This window comes from Bison bison, unplaced genomic scaffold (genome assembly GCF_000754665.1).
Source record: "Bison bison bison isolate TAMUID 2011002044 unplaced genomic scaffold, Bison_UMD1.0 scf7180017864291, whole genome shotgun sequence".
NCBI classification, from domain to species: Eukaryota; Metazoa; Chordata; class Mammalia; order Artiodactyla; family Bovidae; genus Bison; species Bison bison.
Genome location: NW_011494863.1, coordinates 12,537,134 through 12,563,103, shown reverse-complemented (window position 1 = coordinate 12,563,103; position 25,970 = coordinate 12,537,134). Strand labels below are relative to the sequence as shown.

Here is a 25,970-nt window from a genome sequence, read left to right as displayed (position 1 = left end):
TAGCATGTATGTCTTTGAAAATCAAAACATTTAAAATTAAAACAAAATTCCAACCCCTGTTTCCACCCATAGGTCTCCACCTATACTTTTACAGTATAGGAGGAACTATTATAAATTCTTTCAGACCTTTTTTGAGCATATACGAACATGGATATAATGTGTATGTCTTTGTCCATTCACTCTGCTCCATGAAATGCCACAGATGAGGTGGCTTATAATAACAGAATTTTATTTCTCATAATTTTAGAGGCTGGAAGACCAAGATCAGAGTAGTAGTTTGGTCAGGTGAGGACCTTCTTGTGGATTGTGATTTCTCATTTTGTCTTGGGTTACTTTTCCAAAAGTATTAATCTCATTCATGAAGCCTCCACCCTCATAACCTAATCATCTCCTAAAGGCCATATATGCTAGTATCATCACATTGGGCATTAGGATTTTAATATATGAATTTCAGAGGGATACAAACATTCAGACCATAGCAGTGTGTATGTTTGTATGTGTATTTTCTATGTTTCCATGTTAGTCTGTGATTCTGTGTATATGTGCTTTCTTTCTTATTTTTAGAAAAAATGATATATTTAATTTATTGAGAATTTCACATTTCACAATAATATTTCCTGAACATGCCTCCATGTTAGCATATACAGCTATATTTCAGTGTCTTTAACAAGTGAAGAGAGTTGGACCATAAAGAAGGCTGAGCACCAAAGAATTGATGCTTTCACACTGTGGTGCTAGAGAAGACTCTTGAAAGTCCCTTGGACAACAAGGAGATCAAACCAGTCAATCCTAAAGGAAATCAGTCCTGAATATTCATTGGAAGGACTGATGCTGAAACTGAAGTTCCAATACTTTGGCCACCTGGTGTGAAGAACTGACTCATTGGAAAAGACCCTGATGCTGGGAAAGATTGAGGGCAGGATGATAAGAGGCCTACAGAGGATGAGATGGTTGAATGGCATCACTGACTCAATGGACATGAGTTTGAGCGAACCCCAGGAGACAGTGAAGGACAAGGAAGCCTGGCATGCTGCAGTCCATGAGATCGCAGAGTTGGATACAACTGAGCGACTGAATAATAATTGTCTGAATTAAGTATTTGAAAGGATAATTTCCATAGGTAACTTACGTGAACTGGGCTGGGGTGTTAGTTGGATGGATAGTTGGAAACTAGCAATCTGTTGCTTTTTTTTTTTTTGAAAGCTTTGTTTCCTATTTGTTGATTTGTCAGGATAAACCTGCTACTAACTATGTACTAATTATGTGATGGGCCAATGTGCTGTCTGTGAGCTTAACTCCTCTAGGTGTCACTGTAGAGTTCTTGCAGCTCTTTTAACCTGTCTTGATTTTTCCCTCTGGCAGTCTAAAACCATGGTGGGTGCTCAGATCATTCAGTGGCCAGCTGTTAAATGTGGTTCCCCAGAGGAACAAGTTCTTTTTTTAAAACTAAATAACTGGGTTTCCCTATAGGACTGCTACATGGTATGAGGACTTGCCTCCACCATCCTGCAAGTTTCTCACTGCCTGAGAAAGTCATTGCTGGCCAGGAAAAGATGTCCCTTTTCTTCTTCAGAGCTGAAAACTCTTGTGCAACATTTCCACTTTTATTCTGACAAACTCAGTTAAAGTAGCCAATTCAACAGGAAATCAACAGGCCAATCTCCTACCTAATCACTCAGTCTAAACCTACTCAGCGTTTTTCAACTGAGGCAATCCAGGTTCTCTTTCAAAACTAAGATTAAGCAAAACTTACTCCCCACAGTGAGGAATTTATCCATCACCAAATAAAACAGGATCACCAGCCAATAATGGGAGATCCAAGATCCAGGAGAGTTTTACCCAAATTGTCTGGACACACCAAAGGAGGCAGACAGGCACGCGGGGCCTCTGCTAGTACCAAGTCTCTGGACCCTCATAGAGTTCAGTCCAAGGAGAAAAACCTCTGAATCCTTTCATGGTCACCAAAACTGATGACTGAGAGAAAAATGCACAATGTCAAAGCTGTGAGTTAAGTTTGATTCTGGGACCTTACTGAGGACTATAGCCCAGGAGATAGCCTATCAGATACTTCTGAGGAACTGATCCAAAGAGATAAGGGAGGAGGAGCCAGGATATGTGAGTTTTTCCTGCTGGAAAAAAACATACACAAACATCAAAAGACTACTGCTAATCACAAAAAATACACATTCCAAGTTAACATTTTTAGTGTTTTTCTTTGGATTGGAAGATATAAGAACCTGAGTTCATTGAAATTATTCTTTAGATATGCATCTTAAGGATCTAGACCCAAGTCAAAGCACAGAATGCTTCCTGAATTTCCTTCAGGCTGCACTGTCAGTGGGCGACTGCACTGGCTAATGGCCTAATCCTTGTAGAACTGGAATGGCAGGCCTGAAAATTCATTTGGAAATTTGATTGATGTAAGAAACTCCAAAGTCTTGAAACACGTAAACTATGTAAGTGGAAGAGTATTTTTTGTTTGTTTGTTTAATTTTGGAGTTTCTACCATGCACTGTTGTTTAGTCACCAAGTCATGTGTGACTCTTTTGTAACCTCATGAACTATGAGGTTAGTTCCCAACAGGCTCCTCTGTCTATGGGATTTTCCATGACTCCTGGAATGGGTTACCATTTCCTACTACAGGCGATCTTCCCGATCCAGGAATTGAACCCACATCTCTTGCATCTCCTGCATTAGTAGGCAGATTCTTTACCACTGCACCACCTGAATGCAACTCAAACTCTGGCCAGTATAAGAACCACCTGGGGAACTTGGTAAAAATACAAAGGCCCAAATTCTCCCTACTTCAATAAGTCTGGGTCTCTGTGTGCTTTATTATCTCCCCAAATGATTCTGATAACACTCCAAGTTTCCAAGCTGCCATAAAAAACTGAAAAAAAGGTTCTCTGTTTACTCTAAAGGGTCATAAAAGATTTTCACTATTTAAATCCCATTTGTTCCACCCTCTATGGAGACATCAAGCAGTTTAGACTGTCCTCACTTAAGTTGTGTGGGTCCCAACGCAAGGGAAGCTGGGCTTGCATCTCAGCATCCAGTGGGAATGAAAAGCCTAGACCCTGGGGTCCTCAGTTCCTCGGAGGTCCTCTCTAATCTAGTACCTATTTCTCCAAGGGGGGAAGAGGAGCAGTACCTTTCCCAGGATGGCAGCAACTTTATGGTAGAGCTGTAGTGGAGGCCAGAGCTAGACATGCCTGGGCCAGTGTTAGAAAGGTGTATTTTGGAGGCTCTCATCCTGGAAGAGTCCCTCTTGCCTGCTGATGGCTAGTAGGCAGTGCCCTGCAAGTTTTCTTTTAGGCAGTAATATCTGGGAAGGGACCTAGCCAAATTCTGATTATTCAGTCAGCCCTGTTCTCAATAGTTTGAAGATTAACTCAGGGTTCTTCTCACAACTTGGAGAGGAAAGCAAGAACTAGTTTTTTTTTTTTTGCCTCAGCACAACTTGTGGGATCTTACTTCGCCCAAGACCAGGAATTGAACATGGGGCCAGCACAGTGAAAGCATGGAGTCCTAATCACTGGACCACCAGGGAAGTCCCTGGAACTAGTCTTATATCTGAACATCTCAAGGTTCTTGATAGTCTTACTGATCCTGTGGCCTGAGCAAAAACAAAGGTCTATCGGTGGATGAGATCTGAGATTAGAATCGCATTATGGAATCTCAGTGCTATTTTGGGCTATAAAATCACTATGGATGGTGACTGCAGCCATGAAATTAAAGGACGATTGCTTCTTGGCAGGAAATCTATGACAAACCTAGACAATGTGTTAAAAAGCAAAGACATTCCTTTGCCAACAAAGGTCCATATAGTCAAGGTTATGGTCTTTCCATATGGTTGTGAGAGCTGGACCAATAAATTCTAAGGCAGAGTGCCTTAGAATTGATGCTTTCAAACTGTGGTGCTGGAGAAGACTTGAGAGTCCCTTGGACAGCAAGGAGATCCTAAAGGACATCAACCCTGAATATTCATTGGAAGGACTGATGCTGATGCTCCAATACTTTGGTCCCCTGATGCGAACAGCCAACTCACTGGAAAAGACCCTGATGCTGGGAAAGATTGAAGACAGAAGGATGAGACGGCTGGATGGCATCACCAATGCAATGGACATGAACTTGGGCAAACTCCAGGAGATGATGAGGGACAGGAAGGCCTGGCATGCTCTGCAGTCCATGGGGTCGCGAAGAGTCAGACATGGCTGGGTGACTGAACAACAACAATGAGCAGACCAGAGGGTGCATCCTGCCCGCATGCAGGCCAGGAACACTGCCACGTTAATGGTGCCAGATGAGTGATTAGAGGATGTTTCTCAAACCATGGTGAGTGTTTCTGTTGATTCAGGGCAAGAAACTTGAAGGGGTGGGGCCGGGATTCAATCCAAAAGTTCAGTGTAGTGGTCAAAGCTTCAGGCTTCAGAGGTAGAAAGATCTGACTGGGGTAGAGTTTGGGGTCTGCTGAGGATTTGCCGTGGCCGTGGGCAAGCTATTTTTTACTTCCGTGAGCCTCAGTTTCCACATCTGTAAAAACAAAATAACAGTGCTACCCGGAGAAGTAGATAGGCTTTGTGGAGTCTGAAGTTTATACCACTGGGAGGGGGGTTGGGGTAGCAGTTACCAGTGGAGAGAGCCTCTTTAAGAAAAAGAACACAAAATTACAAATTCAGAATTGCATATAGGACCTTGGAAAGGGTCCCATGTAAGGGAGGGACCCAGACAAATATGTTTCAGATGCTACCAGTTGGCTGTAAGATCACCTAAATAAAACTCGTGGCACACGAGATAATTATGTAGGGAATGGGATGGCTTGAGTAAAGTGCTGTAATTTTGAGGGAGGAGGAAATTTTGGCCTATTCATCTATCACTGAAGCAGAGATGATGACAGAGAACAGAACACTAGAGAAACCTCCAAAGGCTTCTTTAGCCACACAGTTCTGTTTTGACAGTCACATGTGACTCTAGGCAACTCACTCCCTCGGCTGAGGCCAGCGTCCTACCCAGTGAAATGGGGCTGGGTTGAGTTATCTCTGCCTCTCTGACCCTTTCTGAAAGGATCCTCCTCTCTTCCTGAAGCCTCACAAAAGCTAAGAAGCAGTTAGAGGTGAGTAAGTGAGGTTCCTTCTTTTTCCAACTTAATAAAGGGGAGCTCCTAGAAGGATGCCTCACAGCAGATATGCAGCCAATGGGAAGTGGGGCCCCTGCCCCTGTGGAGGGGGAGGAGGGTAGGCGTTCTCTTGGAGGTAGACATGGGTTATTGGCTAAAAAACTGGATGGATGCGTTGAACTCTCATCCCTACTCTGTCACTTTTTTAGTTATGTGACCTTAGGCAGGTCCTTTTACTTCAGAGCCTGATTTCCTCACTATTTAATTTATAGGACTAAGTGAGAAAATATAGGGAAAGCACTTAGAAGAGCATCTATCCCTTAGAGAAATGCTTAATAAATATTAGTCATCAAAATGATCAGTATCGTAGTTGCTGTTGCCACTACTGTTGTTAGGTAAGCAGGGATGACTCCCTTCCCAGACCCCTCCCCTCCCCTCCTTTCCTCCTCAGTCTGGGGATTGTTCCTCTCCCCCGGGTTTCTTCAGGCAGGAGGCGCACCCTCCGGGGGAGGTGGGCGGGGCCTCTTTCCCGCTTGGCCAGAGCCTGAAGAAAGGCACAAGCCGCACAGCTGGAGTTTTTCACCTGACTGGACACCTTCCTGCTCAGTGCAGACCCCCTCTATCACCGGGAGCCCTCTCTTTCTGAACAGCCATGTCCATGGCAAAGAGTGCCAGGAGTCCCCAGGAAGCTGTTGACCTCGATCTGGACCTCAGGTCCCCTCCTGAAAGTGCCAAGAAGCTGCCGAACAAGGACTCCGGTTTCTTGGATGGAAGCCCTTCCGAGTCACCCGGCTTGGAGACGACCAAGGGCATAACGTGAGTGCTCTTTACTGCCATCTCCATTTCTGCCTTCCAGCCTGGAAGCTTGCAGTGACAAGAACCCCGAGAGGTGTGTTGACCCCCAAAGCATTGTGCACATGGGGAGACCAAGGCTTCAAGAAATGCAGTCGGAGGCTGAGTCAACTTGAGAACTTAAAGGGGCAGGAGGGGGGACTGTCAGAAAGCCCTCAAGATATAGTGATCTAGCCCCCAACACATGCACATGGGGGACACTGAGGCACCTTACCCCAGGCCACGCCCTGGCTCATTGGTAGGATGGGGGCTGGAATCCAGTACTGGCCCTAGAGTCTGTTTGTTTGTTTGCTTGTTTTTAACTGAAGTACAGCCCTAAAGTCAGTTTATTTTATTTTTATTGAAGTGTAGCCCTAGAGTCAGTTTTGCTTCTGGCTGGCCCTGATAGTGTCTGGGAGGGAGGCAGAATCCCCAGCTTCTTGGTATAGAAGGTGACGCTTGAGCTAAAACCACAGACAACCAAGCATTGCCTCCTCCCTGCAGTTACCTGGCCTCTATTTCAATTGACAACTGCAGTGACAACATCAGAAGCACAGTATGTAGAACAGTCTAGTTTCTTCCACCTTCCTGGGTCTGTGTCGGGGGAAGGGGAGATCTCTGGCGAGGCTTTCAAACCATGACAAAGAGGGATGTACTCAAAGCAGGGAAACCAAGCTGCAGGCTCCAGCTCCCTTCCTCTCCACCCTTCAAGCAGCGTGGCTAGTGGCTGACGGGCATGGTGGTAAAGATCCTGCAGCTTTATGAAGAAAACATTGACCCTGTCAGTATAGTAGAAAGGACATATGCATCCAAGAAGGTCTGCTCCTTCTTTTTCTAAGCCTCAGTTTATCCCCATATGCAAAACAGGGATACATTGGTGGCAATGTGAATTTAAGGAGGGTGGCTATGGAAATTAAATCTGAAAGATTGAATGTTGTAGGGGTCGGGGGACAGTGTACAGCAAAGAGGGAGAAGTTATGATAAAGGGGCAGGCAAAGCTGCTCCCATGCCACCCCGCAGGACGATTTGGGGATGGACACAGTGACTGACATTATGACATGGTTCGCTTGCCCCAGGACTAGTCCTGGGAATTGCTAAGAATTCACAATACTGAGAGTGAGCCCTTCAGGACTTGGGACCATCCACTGCTGAGGTGGGGTATTTCAGAGTTTTCATTATTAAAAAAAATTTTTTCCACACCATGGGACATATGAGACCTTAGTTCCTCAACCAGGGATTGAACCTGCAAGCCTCTAATTGGAAGCAAAGAGTCTTAACCACTGGACCACCAGGGAAGTCCCTGTTCAGTTCAGTTCAGTTCAGTCATTCTGTCATGTCCGACTCTTTGCGACCCCATGAACCGAGCACACCAGGCCTCCCTGTCCATCACCAACTACCGGAGTCCACCCAAACCCATGTCCATTGAGTCAGTGATGCCATCCAACCATCTCATCCTCTGTCATCCCCTTCTCCTCCTGCCCTCAATCTTTCCCAGCATCAGGGTCTTTTCAAATGAGTCAGCTCTTTCCATCAGGTGGCCAAAGTGTGGGAGTTTCAGATTCAATATCAGTCCTTCCAGTGAACACCCAGGACTAATCTCCTTTAGGATGGACTGGTTGGAAGTCCCTGAGGTGGGGTATTTCTCAATCAGAGACCTTGAGGGAACCAATTAGCTCTTATCTCCTGAGCTAAAACATAGTTAAATGGTAATTTGAGCTATGTAAGAATCAAAAGTATAAAGCAAGTCAGAACTTGCTCCTAGTTAGGAGGGAGGTAATAAACAGGTCAAGTAAGTATGGTACCTGTGGAGTATATTCACCTGGGTTTGAATTCCCACTTTAGCTACTTACCAGCCAGAGCAGGTGATAGAACTTCTCAGTACTCTAGACTCTCCCCTGTGAAATAACAGTCAGGTCCTCCCAGGTTGGCTGCAAAGGACATCGTGGAGGAAGCCCCCAAGTGCAGTGCCTGCAAGCTGATGGCCACAACTATAATGACATTCCAGAGTCACCAAAGGAGTTAGGACTAGCACCCAGGTCTCCTGCCTCCCAGCCCAGTGCTTTGCACAGTTCACCACATTATTAAGTTGCCTGAGTGGTCTAAATTCTGATTTCCTAAGTCCTTTAGATAGAAATTTCCAAGTGACCCATTGACCGTGGTTGCCAAACAAACCCATCATTGGAGAACCGTGGGGTGCAGTGCTCTGTCAGCGATGTTGACACCCACAGGGTGAGAGAAAAGCATGCAAAGACTCTCCTACCCTCTTTCTTTCCCCCGCAGTTTTCCTCTTTAACCCTTAACAAGTCAATGGGCAGTTCCTCAGGAAACTAGAGTATTCAGGGATTAATATAAAGATACAGGTGTTTGGGACAGGTCCTTCAAAAATACCATTCCTCCTAATATTTACAGAGGCCTAGCAAAACAGACATGCTGCCCACTATAACACAGCTAGTTAAATTGTAGCCTTGGGTTTTTTGTTTGTTTGTTTGTTTTTGGCCAGGCTGTGTACACCAAGATCTGGTTGGGATCTTGGTTCCTCAACCAGGGATTGAACCCAAGCCCCCTCCAGTGGAAGCATGGAGTCTTAACCACTGGACTACCACAGAAGTCCAGCCTTGGGTTTTAATCCCTGATTGTCCAACCCCAGAGACCAGGCTTTTTCCAGAGTACTTCTGCCGTTTTGAGCAGTAAGTCTCCTCACTGGAAGGCTCTCATGGGAAATTGGTAAAGTTTCTCAACTTGTAAGCCCAATACTCAGTTTAACCTGGTCTAGCTTCCCTGGTGGCTCAGAGATTAAAGAATCTGCCTCCTATGCGGGAGACCTGGGTTTGATCCCTGGGTCGGAAAAATCCCCTGGAGAACGAAATGGCAACCCACTCCAGTATTCTTGCCTGGAGAATCCCATGGACAGAGGAGCCTGGTGGGCTACAGTCCACGGGGTTGCAAAGAGTCGAACACAACTGAGCGACTTCACTTTCACTTTCTTTTTCAAAGAGATATGAAGATAGGTTGTTAATTCACCATCAAAGAGAGTATATGTTTCTCCTTAATGGTTTAGACCTTGTCTTCTGGACCACCTTCACATCTGTCTTAAAGAAAGTTCTGAAATTTGGGTTTTGTTTTTGTTGGAAGTGGGAGGAGACTTGCCATTCCCCAGTTTGATGTCCTGGCCTGAGGGGGAAAAAAAAATCTCTCTGGAGCCCAAACCCGAAATTACCCTGTCCTAGCAGATACCCACCTGGGGGCCCAAGTCACTTGATTTCTTTACCAGAAGTCACATGATTTCTGTTTGCTGCCTCCCCTTTCCCCTTTCCTCTGAGTTCAGTTCTGTATCTGCTAATGATACCGTGACCATGGGCCCTCTCTGAGCCTTAGCTTCCTCTATTATGAAATGGGGCTGTCTCTTTAACTCATCTATCTGAACTCCTTTCCTGGAGACAGCCCAGTAGAAGTGAGGTGAAGAACAGAAACTCTGAGATAGTTTCTGGGTATATATACCCAGAATATCCTTAGATAGTCCATGGGGTCACAAAGAGTTGGACACAACTGAAACGACTTAGCACACACACATCCTTAGATAAGTCTATTTAAAAAAATCTCTATTCCTCAGTTTCTTCATCTGCAAAAAAGGTAATAACGTGCTTTCTCATCATCACAAGAAGATTAAATGAGATAATGCATGAAATCCTTAGCATAATGTCTGTTATATATTCTAGCAAGTGTTCTAATGGCATATGTTAAGTGTGAGCTGTTAAAACTAATGCATGCATGCTAAGTCACTTCAGTCATGTCTGATTCTGCGACCCCGTGGACTATAGCCCGCCAGGCTCCTGTGTCCATGGGGTTCTCCAGGCAGCAATGTTGGAGTGGGTTGCCATGCCCTCCTCCAGGGGATGTTCCCAACCCAGGGATCAAACCCACGTCTCCTGCACTGCAGGCAGATTCTTTACCACTGAGCCACCAAAAAGAAAGAAAGTGAAGTCGCTCAGTTGTGTCTGACTCTTTGCAACCCCATGGACTGTAGCCTACCAGGTTCCTCCATCCATGGGATTTTCCAGGCAAGAATACTGGAGTGGGTTGCCATTTCCTTCTCCAGGAGATCTTCCCAACCCAGAGATTGAACCCGGGTCTCCCGCATTGTAGGCAGACACTTTACTGTCTGAGCCACCAGAGAAGCCCCTAAAACCAGGATAGTGCAGGGCAAATTGGGATGCTTGGTCACCCTACATGAGATCCAGAGTGCCTGAAAAGGCCATGGGGGCTGAGATACAGACAGGAGTCTACTTATGGACCAGCTCAACTCAGGCATGACGTGCTAGAATAGGATGCCTGTTGGATTTCCTCACCTCTGTGCACCCACATGCTCATGTCTTTTTCCTCTCCTCTTTTAGAGCGTTCCAGACCTTGGTTCACCTGGTGAAAGGCAACATGGGCACAGGGGTCCTGGGACTCCCGCTGGCTATGAAGAATGCAGGAATCCTGGTAAGAGGGGCTGCTGAAGGTGGGTTCAGTACAACTGGATAGTAGCTGGGAGTAGGAGGACAGGGTTTACGGTGGCCTACAGTGAGCAATCTTTCTGAAATGCAACTTGGAGTCTAGACATCTAAGCTGGGTTTGAATTCTGGCTGTGCCACAGACTTTGAGTGGCCTTAGCGAGTCAGTCCGGAGAAGGCAATGGCAACCCACTCCAGTACTCTTGCCTGGAAAATCCCATGGACAGAGGAGCCTGGTAGGCTGCAGTCCATGGGGTCAAGAAGAGTTGGACATGACTGAGAGACTTTACTTTCACTTTTCACTTTCATGCATTGGAGAAGGAAATGGCAACCCACTCCAGTGTTCTTGCCTGGAGAATCCCAAGGACAGTGGAGCCCGGTGGGCTGCTGTCTATGGGGTCGCACAGAGTTGGACACGACTGAAGTGACTTAGCAGCAGCAGCAGCGGATCAGTTGTCCACAGTCCAGGTGTCGTTTCCTCCCTTGTGCAATGCTAGGGTTGGACCATAGCTGGTATTCCAACTATGTTCTATAGAGCACTACCTCTCAGGGACACTCAGAACCCACAAGGATCAGAATTCTGAGTCCCTTACTCCCACCACAGCACCTCATTGTAATTGCTTTTTGCACTTTATTGGAGTACTACTTGAGATCACATTTGAAAGAATACATAACATTGTAAGCCAACTATACTTCAAGAAAGAAAAAAGAAAAGAAAGAATAAATGTTACTGCTAAAAAAGGCTCACAAACCAGTTTGCTAGAAAGTTCTCTGATTCCTGAGTAATATCTGTGCTACCAAATCTCTCCTCTCCGTGTTATTCACAAACTCATTCTCTCCTCTCTTCCCTTGCCCCTTGGCCCGTCCTCCAGATGGGCCCACTCAGTTTGCTGGCCATTGGCTTCATCTCCTGCCACTCTATGCACATCCTGATCAGGTGTGCCCGGCGCTTCTGCCACAGGTGAGGAAAACAGCATCTTGTCAACTCCCTCAGTACTTGGTTCTCAGAGACATCCCAGAAACATCCCAGGTAATAAGATTTCACTTCTTAATGTCCTTCAACAAGGCCCAGAAAAACAGAAAAGCATTTGGGGCAGGGACCTAAGGAGGCTCTTCCGTGACTCATTAGCTGATCTCAGTCAGACCATTGTGCTTATCCAGCTGGCTCATCTGTAAATTGGACATAAACAATCCATGCCTAACCGTGCCTCAGAGAATTGTCGTGAGGATCCAATAGAATCATGGATATGAGAACACCTGTACCTATGCAATATGTGTGTTATTACCCTTGTTATGTAGTCACCGCCCCGATTGACAGGTAAGGAAAACAAGCCATCAGGGAAATACCACCAGGTGTCAAAAGTCTGAACTAGAACTTGGGTGCCTGCCCAAGTGTTCTTTCCATTCCAGCTGGGTTCTGCCTTGCTATGTGTCTCCTGACTTTTCAGTATGTGATCTTAGGTTAAACTGCCTCCCGCTAACTGTACGCACTCTCTTCTGCAGGTTCAATAAGCCCTTTATGGATTATGGGGATACAGTGATGCATGGACTAGAAGCCAACCCCAGCGCCTGGCTCCGAAACCACGCACACTGGGGAAGGTATCTTATTCTTCCTTTGCCCAGAGTATGAAGAACATGTGACTGTCAGGGCTGCCCTCTTCCCTGAAAAGTTGGCTCATGTGATACAGAACAGTGGACTTCACATGAAAGGAGTTCAATGGCAATCTGCCTGATCCAGCCTTTTTCCTTATGTTTACAGAGGGCTCATTCCTTTGCTGTCCAACTTTAATTTCATTCATCTTTTTATTAAACCACATTTATTTAGTTGCAGCTGCCTACCAGGCCCCAGAAATACTGTAGAAAACCAGGCAAACAAAGCTTTGCCCTTGCAAAATCCATAGTCCAGTGGGAAACACAGACCTTAAACAGTTACTTAATAGTCACTGGGATAAGTACCATGAAGGAAGGAAGTACTAGTTGTTCCCAAGCAGGTAAGAAGAGGTATGTGGGTTCAGGTAGACTTCCTAGGATGTAACAGTTGAGATTAGGTCTGATAGAAGGCATTCTTAGGAATAAGGAATTACCTGGGGGAAAGTGGGCAGGAGTCTGAGGGGCCTCCCAGGAAAAGGACCAAAATATGAAGGTCCTAAAGCAAGAGGGAGAATATGACAGTTTCAGGGCAAAGAAAGACCAGGTGGCTTGATGGCAGATGATGCTGAAGATCCAGGGCCCTATCCAGGTCTACATTTTAGACCCTCTTAAAGGTCTTGTTCTTTTCTTAAAAGCAACCAAGAAACCTTTGGAGGGTTTTAATCAGAGGCTTTCCCGTTTTAATCATATTTGCATTATCTGAAGCTCTATCTGGTTTCTTTAAGGAGAATAAATTGTAAGGAAGCAAAAGTATACTTAGGCCCATGAAAGGGCTGTTGACAACATCCTGGTGGCAGGTAACAGTGAAGGCTGGGTCCAGGCTGGTGGCAGTGGGAATGCAGAAAAGTGAATTTGGTCATTATTTGGATATTCGCATTGTGGGCAAAGGAAAGTGCCAAGGTAGACTTCTGGTGACTTCTGTTTTGGATATACGAGCAGTTGCATCAAGTGGGTAGTTATATGTATAGGGTTGAACCTATCTTCATGCAGGAGACACTGAATTGAAGTCATTAGCTATGAAGCCAGGGGACAGAAAAGGTCTCTTAGGGAGAAAGTATATAATGAGAAGAAAATAGACCAAAAAAACCAAGACATTGATTCCTTGGTGAGCTCAAGTCTTCCTCCTGCAACTGCCGCTTTTTTTGCTTTCAGAGATGGTAGAAAATCAATGCCTTCTGTCCCCTGGTTTTTCTTGTTTAGTCACTAAGTCATGTCCAATTCTTTACAACCCCATGGACTGTAGCCCACCAGGCTCCTCTGTCCATGGGATTTCCCAAGCAAGAATACTGGAGTGGGTTGCCATGCCTTCCTCCAGGGGATCTTGCCTGGGATCAACCCCATGTCTCCTGCATTGCAGGTGGATTCTTTACCGCTGAGCCACCTTGGAAGCCTCTGTTCCCTGGCACTTAGGAGTAAATCTACTCTTTTGTCTTCATTTCCAGACCTCTCCCCACCTTCTCTACTCTTTTCTGCACATCTCTAGATTATCAAAGTCTCTTTTGAACTGTGATATTCCAAACTGCACTACCTGAGGTGTGCCTTGCCCATGAGCATCATGGGTCTGGTGCCTCTCTTGACCCGAAGCCCCTTCACACATTGCATTATAAATTCAGTCTATGAGCAGACTAGAAAGGTTATGGGATAATTATCAGGATTTTCCCAACTGTGTAACCCAAGAGGAGGCTTTTGTCTGTCAAAACCCCTCAGATCCTTTGACTCATTGTTGAGCATATAAGGTAGATTTTCCTGCTCTATTTAAGAACACCACTCCATTAATTATCTCCTCTCCTATAACCTGAACTTCTTTTTGAACTATGAATTCTTCCTCCCAATGTTGAAATGTGTTCCTATATCTCCATCTTAAAAATAAATAAATTAATAAAGCCCCCTGGACCATATACCACCCTCTATCTCATATTCATTTTCTGATTATTCAATAGATATACACTACTAAATATCTGCAGTGTATTAAGTGAAGTCACTCAGTCATGTCCGACTCTTTGCGATCCCATGGACTGTAGCTTATCAAGCTCCTCTGTCCGTGGGATTTTCCAGGCAAGAGTGCTGGAGTGGATTGCCATTTCCTTCTCCAGAGGATCTTCCCGACCCAGGAATTGAACCCAGGTCTCCTGCATTGCAGGCAGACGCTTTACCATCTGAGCCACCACTGTATTAGAAGTACTTTAATCAGTGGGTTTACAGTGATAAACAAATGGGGTACCTTCAACACTGGAACTCACACCCTAACTTCATGAAAGAAAAGCTCGCCCTCTGACTTTACTTCCACACACCCCATCACACGTCCTTCGTGGGTGCCCTGGCTCTCCTGTCATATACTTCTACCAAAGTCCTTTCCACCAGTGTCCTAAAAGCAATCTCTGATACACCTCCTTTGCCCCAGAGAACCTCTCGGAGGCAGTAGGGACAACTGATTGTTCTCTTCTTTGAATGTTTTCTCTACACTTGACTTCTGTTAAGCCCCCTTTCACCCTAGTTTTCCCACCTACCTCTCTGGCCATTACTTTGCAGGCTTTTTTGTTTCTATTCTCCTTTTAAATGTTGGTATTCTCTAGGGTTTGGAACACTGCCTTTTCTTCTCTGTACACTTTCCAACACTGATTCACCTTCTCAAGGATTTATCCACTACCTGAATAAAGGTATTTTGTCCTTTATCCATTACCTGGATAAATAATTTGTCTACTTCCTGGACAAATCAGCATTTTCAGATCCCAGTATATGGCTGAATGTCTCCTGTAGGAACCCAAGCTCAACCATTCAAGTACTGAATGTGCCATTCCTCCCCTTCCCTAAAGCCTCTTATTCCTTCTGAGTTTCGCTGTTCATTTTGTTGTCCAGGACAAACAACTTGGCACTTACCTTAGGTCATTTCCTTTTTCCTTTCCCTGGGTGTAGGTGGTCACCAGGTTCTGTAAGTTTTTGTTACCTAGTGTCTCTTAAAATGTTTTCTTTTCTCTCACTTCAACGACCATGGCTTTGTCCAGGTAGCTGCCATCTTTCACCTCCGTTATCAGGTCTTCCCACTCTCAGTCTTGGCCCCTCAGTGGACTCTCCACATGCCTGCTGTAGAACTCTGCCTAATCCCTCTGCTGAAATGCTTTTTCATCACTTCCTCCTCATCATCTGCTCCTCCTCTTTATTCCTTTTCTTTCTCTTTCTTCCTCTTCCCAAGGGACTCTGCTCAGGTATTGGCTTTTCTAAAAAGGCCGTTTGCTCCCTAATTTGGGTAAATTGCCCTTTTTACCATGGCCCTTAGGACCATGTTATTTATTTATTTATTTTTTTGTCTATCTCATCCACTAATCTCTCAACCAGTAGAGGAAGGGGCCGTGTGTTATTTGTCTGTGTATCCTTAGTGCCTAATATGGTGTCCGGCACTGGTAGGAAAAAGTTTTAATGATCGCTAATAAGCTGACCCTACTGCCTTGTATCGGTTAGTATCAGCACAGAGCTGGGTATGGGGCAAGGTTTCTCATGATGAAGAATTTTACCACTTGCTGAGCTCAGAGTGTGGGGGTGATTTAAAAACATGTTTTTAAAAGAACTATTGTTACATCCCTTCTTACTACCACATTGTTGATTGTGGTGGCAGGACCGAGGGTGCTGGTCAAGGGTCACCAACCCCTGAGGACAGAAGCGGAAATGACAAGTCAATTCTTCTTTTATAACAAGTTTTTTCTTTCTCTCTGCTCTCTTTCAGGCGTATCGTGAGCTTCTTTCTTATAGTCACCCAGATGGGCTTCTGCTGCGTATACATTGTGTTTCTGGCTGATAATTTAAAACAGGTAGAGTCTTCTAGAGAAGGTGAGAGGGAAAAAGATCTGCAAAAGGAGGATCCTCTCTTTTTAGTTGTTCAACAAATGGCTTCTTCTCTTTGGGCCCTAGTGTCCTCATCATGGGGCGCCCCAGGTGGCACAGTGGTAAAGAATCTGTCTGCCAATGCAGGAGACACAAGAAATGATAGTTCAATCCCTGCGTCAGTAAGATCCCTGGAGAAGGAAATGATAACCCACTCCAGTATTCTTGCCTGGGAAATCCCATGGACAGAGGAGCCTGGTAGGCTATAGTCCATGGGGTCGCAGAGTTAGATATGACCGAGCATGCATGCACACACGTATTCTCATCATACAATGAAGGCTATAGTCCATGGGGTTGCAGAGTTAGATATGACTGAGCATGCATGCACACGCATATTTTCACCATACAAAGGAAAGTAAACTAGATGTTATCAGTGAACACAGACTTCCCCCAGTTCACGTATCTGCAGATTTCTGTAAGTGGTTACTTTTCCACAGTACCTTTTGTCCAAGAGTTGTCTTAATCATCCTTAACTCTTCTTAAACTGATAACAGGTCTTTTCAAATGATGCCTAATCTTTGGGTCATCTTTATTACCTTTAATTGCTTCATCTTTATGGTTTAACAGTTTTTGTCCCCTAGAAATTCTTTCAATCTGACCCAGAGGTTATGTCGTAGTAATTTGAACAAAATAATATGGGTAATAACAGAGATCATCCTTAGTTAATCAATAAGCTTAACAAAGAACACTGTTCTTTAGGGCTTTTTTTTTTTCCTTAATGTAGTATCAGAAATTTGGAAATGTAAAAAAAGAAAATTAAATAGAAGGAAAAAATAGTAAGAATTCAAAGTTAGCTTCTATTATATGTCAGGTATAATGCTGATCATTTTATAAGCTTTCCCTCATTTAGTTCTCTCCACGGTCTTATCAGGGGCTTCCCTGGTGGCTCAGATGGTAAAGAATCTGCCTGCAATACGGGAGACGTGGGTTTAATCCCTGGGTTGGGAAGATACCCTGGAGGAGGGCATGGCAACCCACTCCAGTATTCTTGCCTGGAGAATCCCCATGGGCAAAGGAGCCTGGCGGGCTGCAGTCCACAGGGTCACAAAGAGTTGGACACGACTGAATGACTAAGCACACATGGTCTTATCAGAGTAGGTACTGCAGTTATTCCCATCTTGCAGGTGAGAAAAGTGATGTTATGAACTCTATAATTTATATAAATAGGGTCACAGAGTAAAGGTTAAAAACATAGGCCTTTTAACATCACAGCTCTATTTTTTAAACACTATGCTGTACTGCTTCTCAAAGTAAAACAAAAGTATTCTTAATCTAACACTCATTGGTATTGTTTTATTTTTAATGACACTTTGGTTGCTCTTTATCGTGTTTATTTATTACTAGGGAGTTCGAGAATCTTTTCATATATTTATTGGAAGTTTGTACTTTTCTTCCTTCTCTTTTTTTGGTTGTGCTAGGTCTTTGTTGCTGCATGCAGGTTTTCTCTAGGTGTGGGAAGCAGGGGCTGATCTTTGTTGCAGAGCACAGGCTTCTTACTGCGGTGTCTTCTTGGTGCAGAGCTCAGGTGCTGGAGCACAGGCTCAGCGCGTGCAGCATGCGGGCTGAGTAGTTGTGGCACACGGGCTTAGTCGCTCCAGGGCAAGTGGGATTTTCCTGGACCAGGCATCAAACCCGTGTCCACTGGGTTGGCAGGCAGATTCTTATCCACTGTACCGCCAGGGAAGTCCTGTTGTTGTGTAAAATGAACATTCACTGATTAGCATTTTTCAATGTTCTTAAAAATTTTTGTATAATTAAAAATTTTTTATTTGTTTGGCTGCACAGAGTCTTAGTTGTGGCACATGGGATCTTTGATCTTTATTGCAGCATGTGGGATCTAGTTCCCTGGCCAGGAATGGAACCCAAGCCCCCTGCATTAGGAACGAGGAATCTTAGCCACTGGACCACCAGGAAAGTCTCTAAAATAATTTTTAATAGTTTTATAATTTTCCATCACAATGAATACTTAATCTTTTATCATCTGATATTGTTTCCCTTTGTTTTTCTACTATAATCTATACAAATCTTTGTATATCTGTTTATTTCTTTAGTAAATGTATATTTTAAGTAAAATCACTGGATCAGGGAGTTTGATATGAAGGCTCTTAATTGCCACGTTGCTGCTCAGAAATCAGTCTGACACTAGCAGAACTTTGTCAGTCATCTGCCTAGAGACAAGGTGAGTGTTGTCTCAAGGACTTTGCAGACTAAGTGGGGATGTGCTCTGAGGCATATGAATAAAGCTAAATATCAATATAATATTTTGGTGCTGGATCAGGACTCCATTAATGCCCTGAAGTTGGGCATGCTTAATTGTGGACTAAGGTGCAGAAATGTATGGGAGCAGGAGAAATTGTTGGAGCAAGGGAAGGCTCCCTTGAGAAGACGCATCTGAGCTGGGCATTGAAAGGTAGGTTGAAGAAGAGCTGGCAATCAAGGTAGGAGGAGGAATAAACACCCGGAGGCAGGAATGTATGGGACTTTCTCAGGAAAGGCAGTACAAGTGGTTACAGAAGGTGTGGGCCTTAGGAGAGGAAGAGCCTTCACAGGTGAATGGGTCCATTTATGGCAGGCTTTGAATACCTGGCTAATTTTCCAAGCATTTTTCCTATTGTAGTAAGGAATCAAAAAAAAAAAACAAGACGTGACAATTGATTTACGTATTCATGATTTGTTAAATGAAAAGGAGATTTCAAAACAAGAGTATATGTTATGATTACAGTCTTGTAAAATGAAAAGGATGTGTGTAATATATGTAATCTGTGATATTGCAAAGCATTACCGTGCTACCCATGGGTACTGAGATTACCATTGCTTCTTCATTTTCTTCTTGCTTAACTCCAGTTTCTAATTGTTCTACAATGAATTGTGTTGCTTTCACATATCTATTGAGTCATGGTGATTCCAAAGGAGGGTGGTACCCTCCCATCTACCCCCACTTTGCCAGGGGGCTGTATGTAGAGTGTACAGGGGCTGTTGCATGTTTGCCACAATGACTGGGGGGTGCTAATAGCTTCTGTTGGGTGGCATTCAAGGATGCTAAATGTCCTGCAAGGAATGGTCCAATGCTCACAAGGAAGAGTTCTCTCACTCAAAATGTCAGTGTTAGTCTAATTAAGAAACAACAATGAGCTGTTTCGGTTACAAGCAGAAGAAATGGATTCAGTGGAACTTAAGCAGAAAATAAGTTTAATGAAACAAGATTGGCTTACATCCAAATGACAGAGAAAACTTTAAAAAAATGGGTTTCAGAAAAGGACAGGAAGAAGAACCAGGCCATCAAGGGAGATGTTGATAGTAGAACTGATGAGCACTCTCCTTGGGGATTCCCTGTCAGAAGTACTGTTTGCCCCTTTCCAGTTCTGCCTGTTGTCATTTTCCTATAGATTCAGATTCCAGGGAGAGATGTGAGTGCCCCTGCTTGAGTCAAGGGCCAGTCCTTTGGCTCTACCACATGATTGTGATTTACAGTCCACCAAGGCTGTATTCAGGTGAGAGAGAATGCACCAAAAATAAATCAAAATCAAGAGGAATGAATTCCAGGTTGCCAAAAGCCAATGAAGAGCCACTCTAAGTTTAGGCATTTATGCTTATTAAAGTTATTTCTACAGCTTCTTTTGAGGAAATATGATGCAAAAGATTTGCAATAAGAAGTCCTAAAGTCACTCTAACTCACTGTAAGACCTGGGCATGTGAGACATGCCAGCTGTTCATGAGGGAGTCTGATGATGGGCCAGGCACTGAGCTAATCCTGTGGCCATATTGCTCTTCCCATTCCTCTCCCAGGTAGTGGAAGCAGTGAATAGCACAACCAACAACTGCTATTACAAGACAGAGATTCTGACGCCCACCATGGACTCTCGACTCTACATGCTCACCTTCCTGCCCTTCCTGGTACTGATAGTTCTCATCCGGAACCTCAGGGTCCTGACTGTCTTCTCCCTGTTGGCCAACATCACCATGCTGACCAGCTTGATCATCATTGTCCAGTACATCGTCCAGGTTAGCATACCATACTCTGACTCCTCCAACGAGCAGAGCATTTTATCAGTGATAGACTGACGCTTGGGGCCATCCCTAAGGGTAGGTATGTATGCACTTCAGTCTGCAGCTTAGAACTCACTTTATTGTAGGATTTCTTCCACAAAGATGTCTCTGTGCACTCTCATTCTTCAGGATGTCTCTTCTTTCATGTAGCTTCTCCAATACTCATTTTATAGCAAATCCTGGTTTTACGAGAAAAACTGTACTTTTCAAGAAAAATATCTTGATTGGTGAACTACAGACCATTTCTATAATGGTTGGAGAGCAGCAGAAGGCAAATAAAAAGCAGGATTTTCTACCAGAGCTAAACTTTATTGAACTAGTCTTACATCCTCTAAGCTGCAGGCCCAAGTAATTCCAAAATTATCCCTAGGAAGTTCAAGAGAAAACAATGACAACTAATATTTAGTTGTAGAGGTATAAATAGAGAGCCTTGAAAGACCACAAATGAAGCTACCATGATGTAAATCACACATCTTTGAAGTTGAGTTATGGGTATTGATTTTCCATTAATTTCCTACTTTTCTATCCTTTCCAATTTTTGTTTCATAATAGACAAGACTACATAGAAATTTAAACCCAAAAGATCCAGGTAGTATATCTATAAAACATCTGAAAGGTATTAGGCATAATACCTTTCAGATGTTTCCTTCTTTCAGAAGTCACAAGAAAAAAAGTTATATTGTCCATAGAATTTAGTAAAGGTAACAGATTAGCCAAATATTTTAGGATAAACTCAGATAAGTCTTAAAGCAATATTGATAGATTCTACAAAATTGAATTTCCCAATGAAACAGCTACTTCTGATTAATTATTGGACTATGACAGAAGTTGCTCAATTAGAGAAATGGTTCTGTAATTTTGATCTGTCATAGTAGTTCACAAGGTACTTTAATAAAATATTTATTCCACACACTTTCCTTCTATTTGTAGCTCACTGAAGAAGAAAAGGGAACTTTAATACTTAGCTAACTTACTAGACTTTGGGCTCCCTAGAATGTCACTGTAACTGTGGTCGCAGTGATTTCCAACATCTGTATCCACTGCTACATGCAAAATGTTCTTGGGCACTTTAGACTAGTACTAACCTGTGTTGTATAAGATTTTCTTCTGAAGAATTCTGATAAATTAGACACCCTCCATGAGATCCTGATACTTCAATACTCTGATAATACCTCAATCTTTCTTTCCTCTGGCTCTTTGGTATTGGGCAGTGTTAAAATCAACTTTGATTATTGCCTGCTTCCTTTTGAAGTTTTATGAATTTCTTGACATTCAACTTTTTGTTCTTATAATTCAGCTATATTCTCAGAATACTCTCCCTCTTAAGGGAGCCCAAACATGCTTTAAGAGTAAATGTCTTATCGTATTTCTCTCATAGGAAATTCCAGACCCCCGCCAGTTGCCACTGGTAGCAAATTGGAAGACCTATTCGCTCTTCTTTGGAACAGCCATTTTTTCATTTGAAAGCATTGGTGTGGTAAGGTTTGAATTGAGGTAGACTCTCCCAGGTGCTGTGGGTGATGGCCTTCTGAACAGGAGCTGGGAGCTCTGGATTTCTGTGTGTAAGAGAGAAACTAACGTCTGACTTCACTTGGGTCAGTTTTCACCAGCAGGAGAAAGCAGGTTATCATGGCAGAGAGGTTAGAATGGTCAGGATATAGTTTTATTCCTGTCCCAATACATTTATTAAACATTTATCTTCATATCAACATACATTTCCTAATCTTTAAAAATCAAGATAAATGGAGGTGTACAATTTAAGTTACAGGATTTTTATGAAACATAAAAAAGTGTGTTTTTGGAAAGTATAGTATATTTACAGTGGAATATTGTACAGTCTCTACTTCCACACTTGAAAAAGGAAAGTGCTGTGTATAATTTTTTCTTCCAGTTTTTTGAGATATAATTGACATATAGCACTGTTAAAGTTTAAAGGTGTATGGCATAATGATTTTACTTATGTAGATCATGAAATGATTATCATAGGAAGTTTAGTGAACATGCATCATCTCATATAGATATAAAATTAATCAAATAGAAAAAATTTTTTCCTTGTGATGAGAACTTATGATTCACTTTAACCTTCATATATAGTGTTAATTATATTTGACCTACAGCACTATGTTAATTCCTGTTGCTTACAACAAATTTAGTATTTCTGTGGGTTTCAAAATGATCACCATGATAAATCTAGTAATGATAATGTCACAATACAAAGATATCACTTAGTTACTGACTATATTCCCCTTCAAAGGTATTACATAGTTATTGACTGTATTCTCTGTACTACACATTTCTCACCTGTGACTCATTTATTTTGCAATGAGTAGTCTGTGTCTCTTTGTGCCTCTATGCTTTTTACATTTACTATTAATTTATATACAGTAAAATTCACTTTTATTTGATGTACATTGCTGTAAGTTTCAAGAAATGCGGAGTCATAGATGTACCACAGTCAGGACGCAGAACAATTGCCCCACCATGAAAAGCTGCCTTGTGTTGCCCCTTTTGTAGTCCACTTACCCCCACTCCCGTTAACCCCTGGCATTTACCTTCTGTTCTGTCTCTATTGTTTTATTTTTTTCCAGAATGTCATCCATATGGGATCAGATAGTATGTAACTTTTTAAGCCTTGCTTCTTTCACTTAGCTGCATGTAAGGTCATCCACATCGTTGCATGCATCAGGACCTCATTGCTTTCTACCCCTGAACATCCACGCATGAGCAGTACCATGATTTGCTTATCTATCGCCTGTTGAAGGACATTTAGGTTGTTTCTGGTTTCTGATGATTATGAGTAATGCTACTGTAAGCATTTGTATATAGGGTTTTGTGTAAACATATGTTTTCATTTCTCTAAGAATAGATTTTTTAGGTCACATGCTAATGTATGTTTAACTTTATAGAAAATTGCCAAACAGATTTCCAGAATGGCTGTACCATTTTTGCATTACCACCAGATGTACAAGAGTTAAGAGTTCCTTTGTATCTTTGCTGGTTCTTATCTGTATTTGTAATGTTTTTCTAAATTTAAGCCAATCTAATAGGTGTGTGGTGGTATTTTATTGTAATTTCATTTGCATTTTACTGATGACCAGTGATTCTGAGTCTCTTTTTTATGGTCTCATTTGATAGCTGTATATTATCTTCAGTATAGTTCCTGTTCAGATAGTTTGTGAATTTTTAAAAAACTGAATTGTTGTCTTTTATTGTTGAGCTTTAAAAATTCTTTGTATATTCTAAATGCAAATCCTTTATTAGACATGTAATTTGCAGATATTTTTTCTAGTCTGTAGCTTATCTTTTCAGTCTCATAACAGTGTCTTCTCTAGAGAAAAAGTTTTAACTTTGATAAAGTTCAACATATCAAAAATTTTCATTTATGGATCTTACTTTTCATGTTTTCTCTAAAATGCTTTGTCTAATCCAAGGTCACAATGATTTTTCTATTATTTCTTGTAAATATTTTGTTTTCATTGTACATTTAGATCTATGATCCATTCTGAGTTAATTTTCATTAAAAGTGTTTATATGTTGAAGTTCAGTTTTTAAAGGATGCCCAATTATCCCTGCATTATTTGTTGAATAGACTGCTCTCCATTTGAATTACCTTTGCATCTTTGTAAAAAGCTAATTGGTATAAGAGTATGGGTCAGTTTCTGGACTTTCTATACTGATTCATTGATCAGTGTGTCCATCCTCTCATGAATACCAAAATACCTTGATAGAACAAGCTTTATCTTAAAATCATGTCATATTAGAGCTCCAGCTTTGTCCTAATTAGTATTTGTGTGATATATCTTTTTTTCTTCCCCTTAATGGACATATATCAAAGAAGCCCCTTCAATAGGGGTTCTCAGTTCTAAAATTTCAGCTTGGTTCTTTGGTTCTTATTCTTTCAGCTTCTTTACTGAGAACTTTTGTCTGTTGATTTGTTTCAATAGTGTTCTCCCTTACTTCAGAGCACTTGGTTATAATAATTGCTTTAAAGTCTTTGATATTTCCACAATTTGAGCATATTAAGATTGACATCTGTTATCTTATCCCTTGAGAAAGCTGAGATTTTCCTGGTTCTTTGTATGTTGATTAATTATAGACTGTATTCTATACATTTTGAATATTGTTTTATGAGTCTCTGGAGCATGGTAAAATCCTCTGAAGAATATTGATCTTTTATTTTAGCAAGCAATCAATCTGATTAGATTAAGACCACAAGTCCTGATCCATCTTCAGGAGATCATGGTTTTATTTATTTATTTGTTCATACATAGTTTTTATTTGCAGGTTTGACAAGGATGCAAGGTATAGAACAGGGGTAGCTTCAGCTGTACTTTCTTTAGTATAAATCTTTGATCAGTTTGCTTCGCACACTGGTTTTGTTCAGACCATGTATTAACCTCAGTGTTCAATAAGCATATCACAGCTTAGACCATGGTTTTAATATCAGACTAGTTTTCTATCACTTTAAAGTGATACTTGGCTTCACCTTGCCTTTATACTACCCAGAGACCAGATGGTGGTCCCCACGATAGTTTAGTTCTCAAAAGCTTTCCTTTGATGCTTCACATCAGTTCCACATGTACAGCTCAGGGCTGAGCCCAGATTTCATCCACAGATTTAGAGGGTCGCTTTCTCTGGCTCCCTCCTTTCTGTGTTTTCCTGCACACTCACCAGTGTTCTTCTGCACAGTCATTCAGCAGCTTCTTTTTCTGGTCCTCTGGCTAGAAAGTCAGGGTTTCAGCCTCCCTACCCATCTATCCAGTTCTTGTGACTGGACCTCACTCAAGGGTGAGTATCTAAAGTAAAGAAAGGAGGAAAGGGTAACAGAGATTCCTTCCATGGGCATGCAGCCTGTGTGGTCACATGGGGCCCTGCCTTTTAGAAGGATCCCACTCTTGGTTTAATGCCCTGCATTCATCATACTGAAATTCTTGACCTTTGACCAAGTGGTTCTTCATTGTCATTCTGCACTGGGCCCTACAAATTATGTAGCCAATCCAACTCCCCTCTTACTCTTTGGACTCTCAAAGCACCTTTTCCCTGTTCCTCTGCTCCAAGAGAATTAGTGTGTCTCAGATTTTTAGGTGCCTCTGTAACCACTGCAATCACTGGTATAGCAGACTGTAGCTCTGTGCCTGAGACTTACCTTGGGGGCACGGCTTGAAGAGTAAAAAGGAAGCAGGAATACTAGGAATTCTCTCCATGCTCTCCGTCCCACAGGGTCCCCTATTTTAGGTCTTCCAGCCAGAAAGAGGGTTTCTGCTTGATTTTTTTTTTCCATTTGCATCCACAACATAGTTGTAGGATTTGGGCTCTCCTTAACTAGGAGATACAAGAAGAAAAAAAAAATCAGGAAACTCATTGCCATAAAGGCCATTTTTACTGGTTTTGAGCAATTCACCTTCTATTATATATTTTTCAGAGTCCATGGCTAGTTGCTTAATATATTCTGTCCAGGGCTTTTAGTCTTAATCAGTGAGAGAGAGACGACATAGTATGCTTACAGCATCTTAATGAAACTGCAAACAGTGGCCAAACAAAGCACCCTTGCTGGCCAGGTTGGGCCACCCAGGGAGTTGACTCCTTGGTCTGGTCAACCTGCAGAGCTCTTCCAGCTCTGAATGGTCCAAGGATCATTTTGTGACTCCAGGCCTGCCTTTCCTTTTTTCCCTTTAATTGTGGTAAAATGTACCTAAAATTTACCATCTTAACTTTTTAAAATTAGTTTATTTTTTATTGAAGGATAATTGCTTTACAAAATTTTGCTGTTTTCTGTCAAACCTCAACATGAATCTGCCATAGGTATACATATATCCCATCCTTTTTGAAACTCCCTCCCATCTCCCTCCCCATCCCACCCCTCTAGGTTGATACAGAGCCCCTGCTTGAGTTTCCTGAGCCGTAAGTGTACAGTTCAATGACATAAAGTATATTCGTATTATTGTACAACCATCATC

At 42.6% G+C, this 25,970-nt stretch overlaps 1 protein-coding gene across 1 annotated transcript in view; it reads left to right on the top strand.

Moving 5' to 3' along the window:
* Positions 1–5,676: 5,676 nt before the first annotated feature.
* Positions 5,677–25,970, top strand: part of SLC36A2 (solute carrier family 36 (proton/amino acid symporter), member 2) — a 28,924-nt gene continuing 8,630 nt past the window's right edge. Inside the window, exons 1-7 of the mRNA XM_010850595.1 lie at positions 5,677–5,932; positions 10,339–10,429; positions 11,313–11,401; positions 11,944–12,039; positions 15,809–15,893; positions 19,753–19,968; positions 21,392–21,490. Of these exons, the coding sequence (XP_010848897.1) occupies positions 5,769–5,932; positions 10,339–10,429; positions 11,313–11,401; positions 11,944–12,039; positions 15,809–15,893; positions 19,753–19,968; positions 21,392–21,490 (840 nt within the window). The 5' untranslated portion in view covers positions 5,677–5,768. The remainder of the gene's footprint in view (positions 5,933–10,338; positions 10,430–11,312; positions 11,402–11,943; positions 12,040–15,808; positions 15,894–19,752; positions 19,969–21,391; positions 21,491–25,970) is intronic.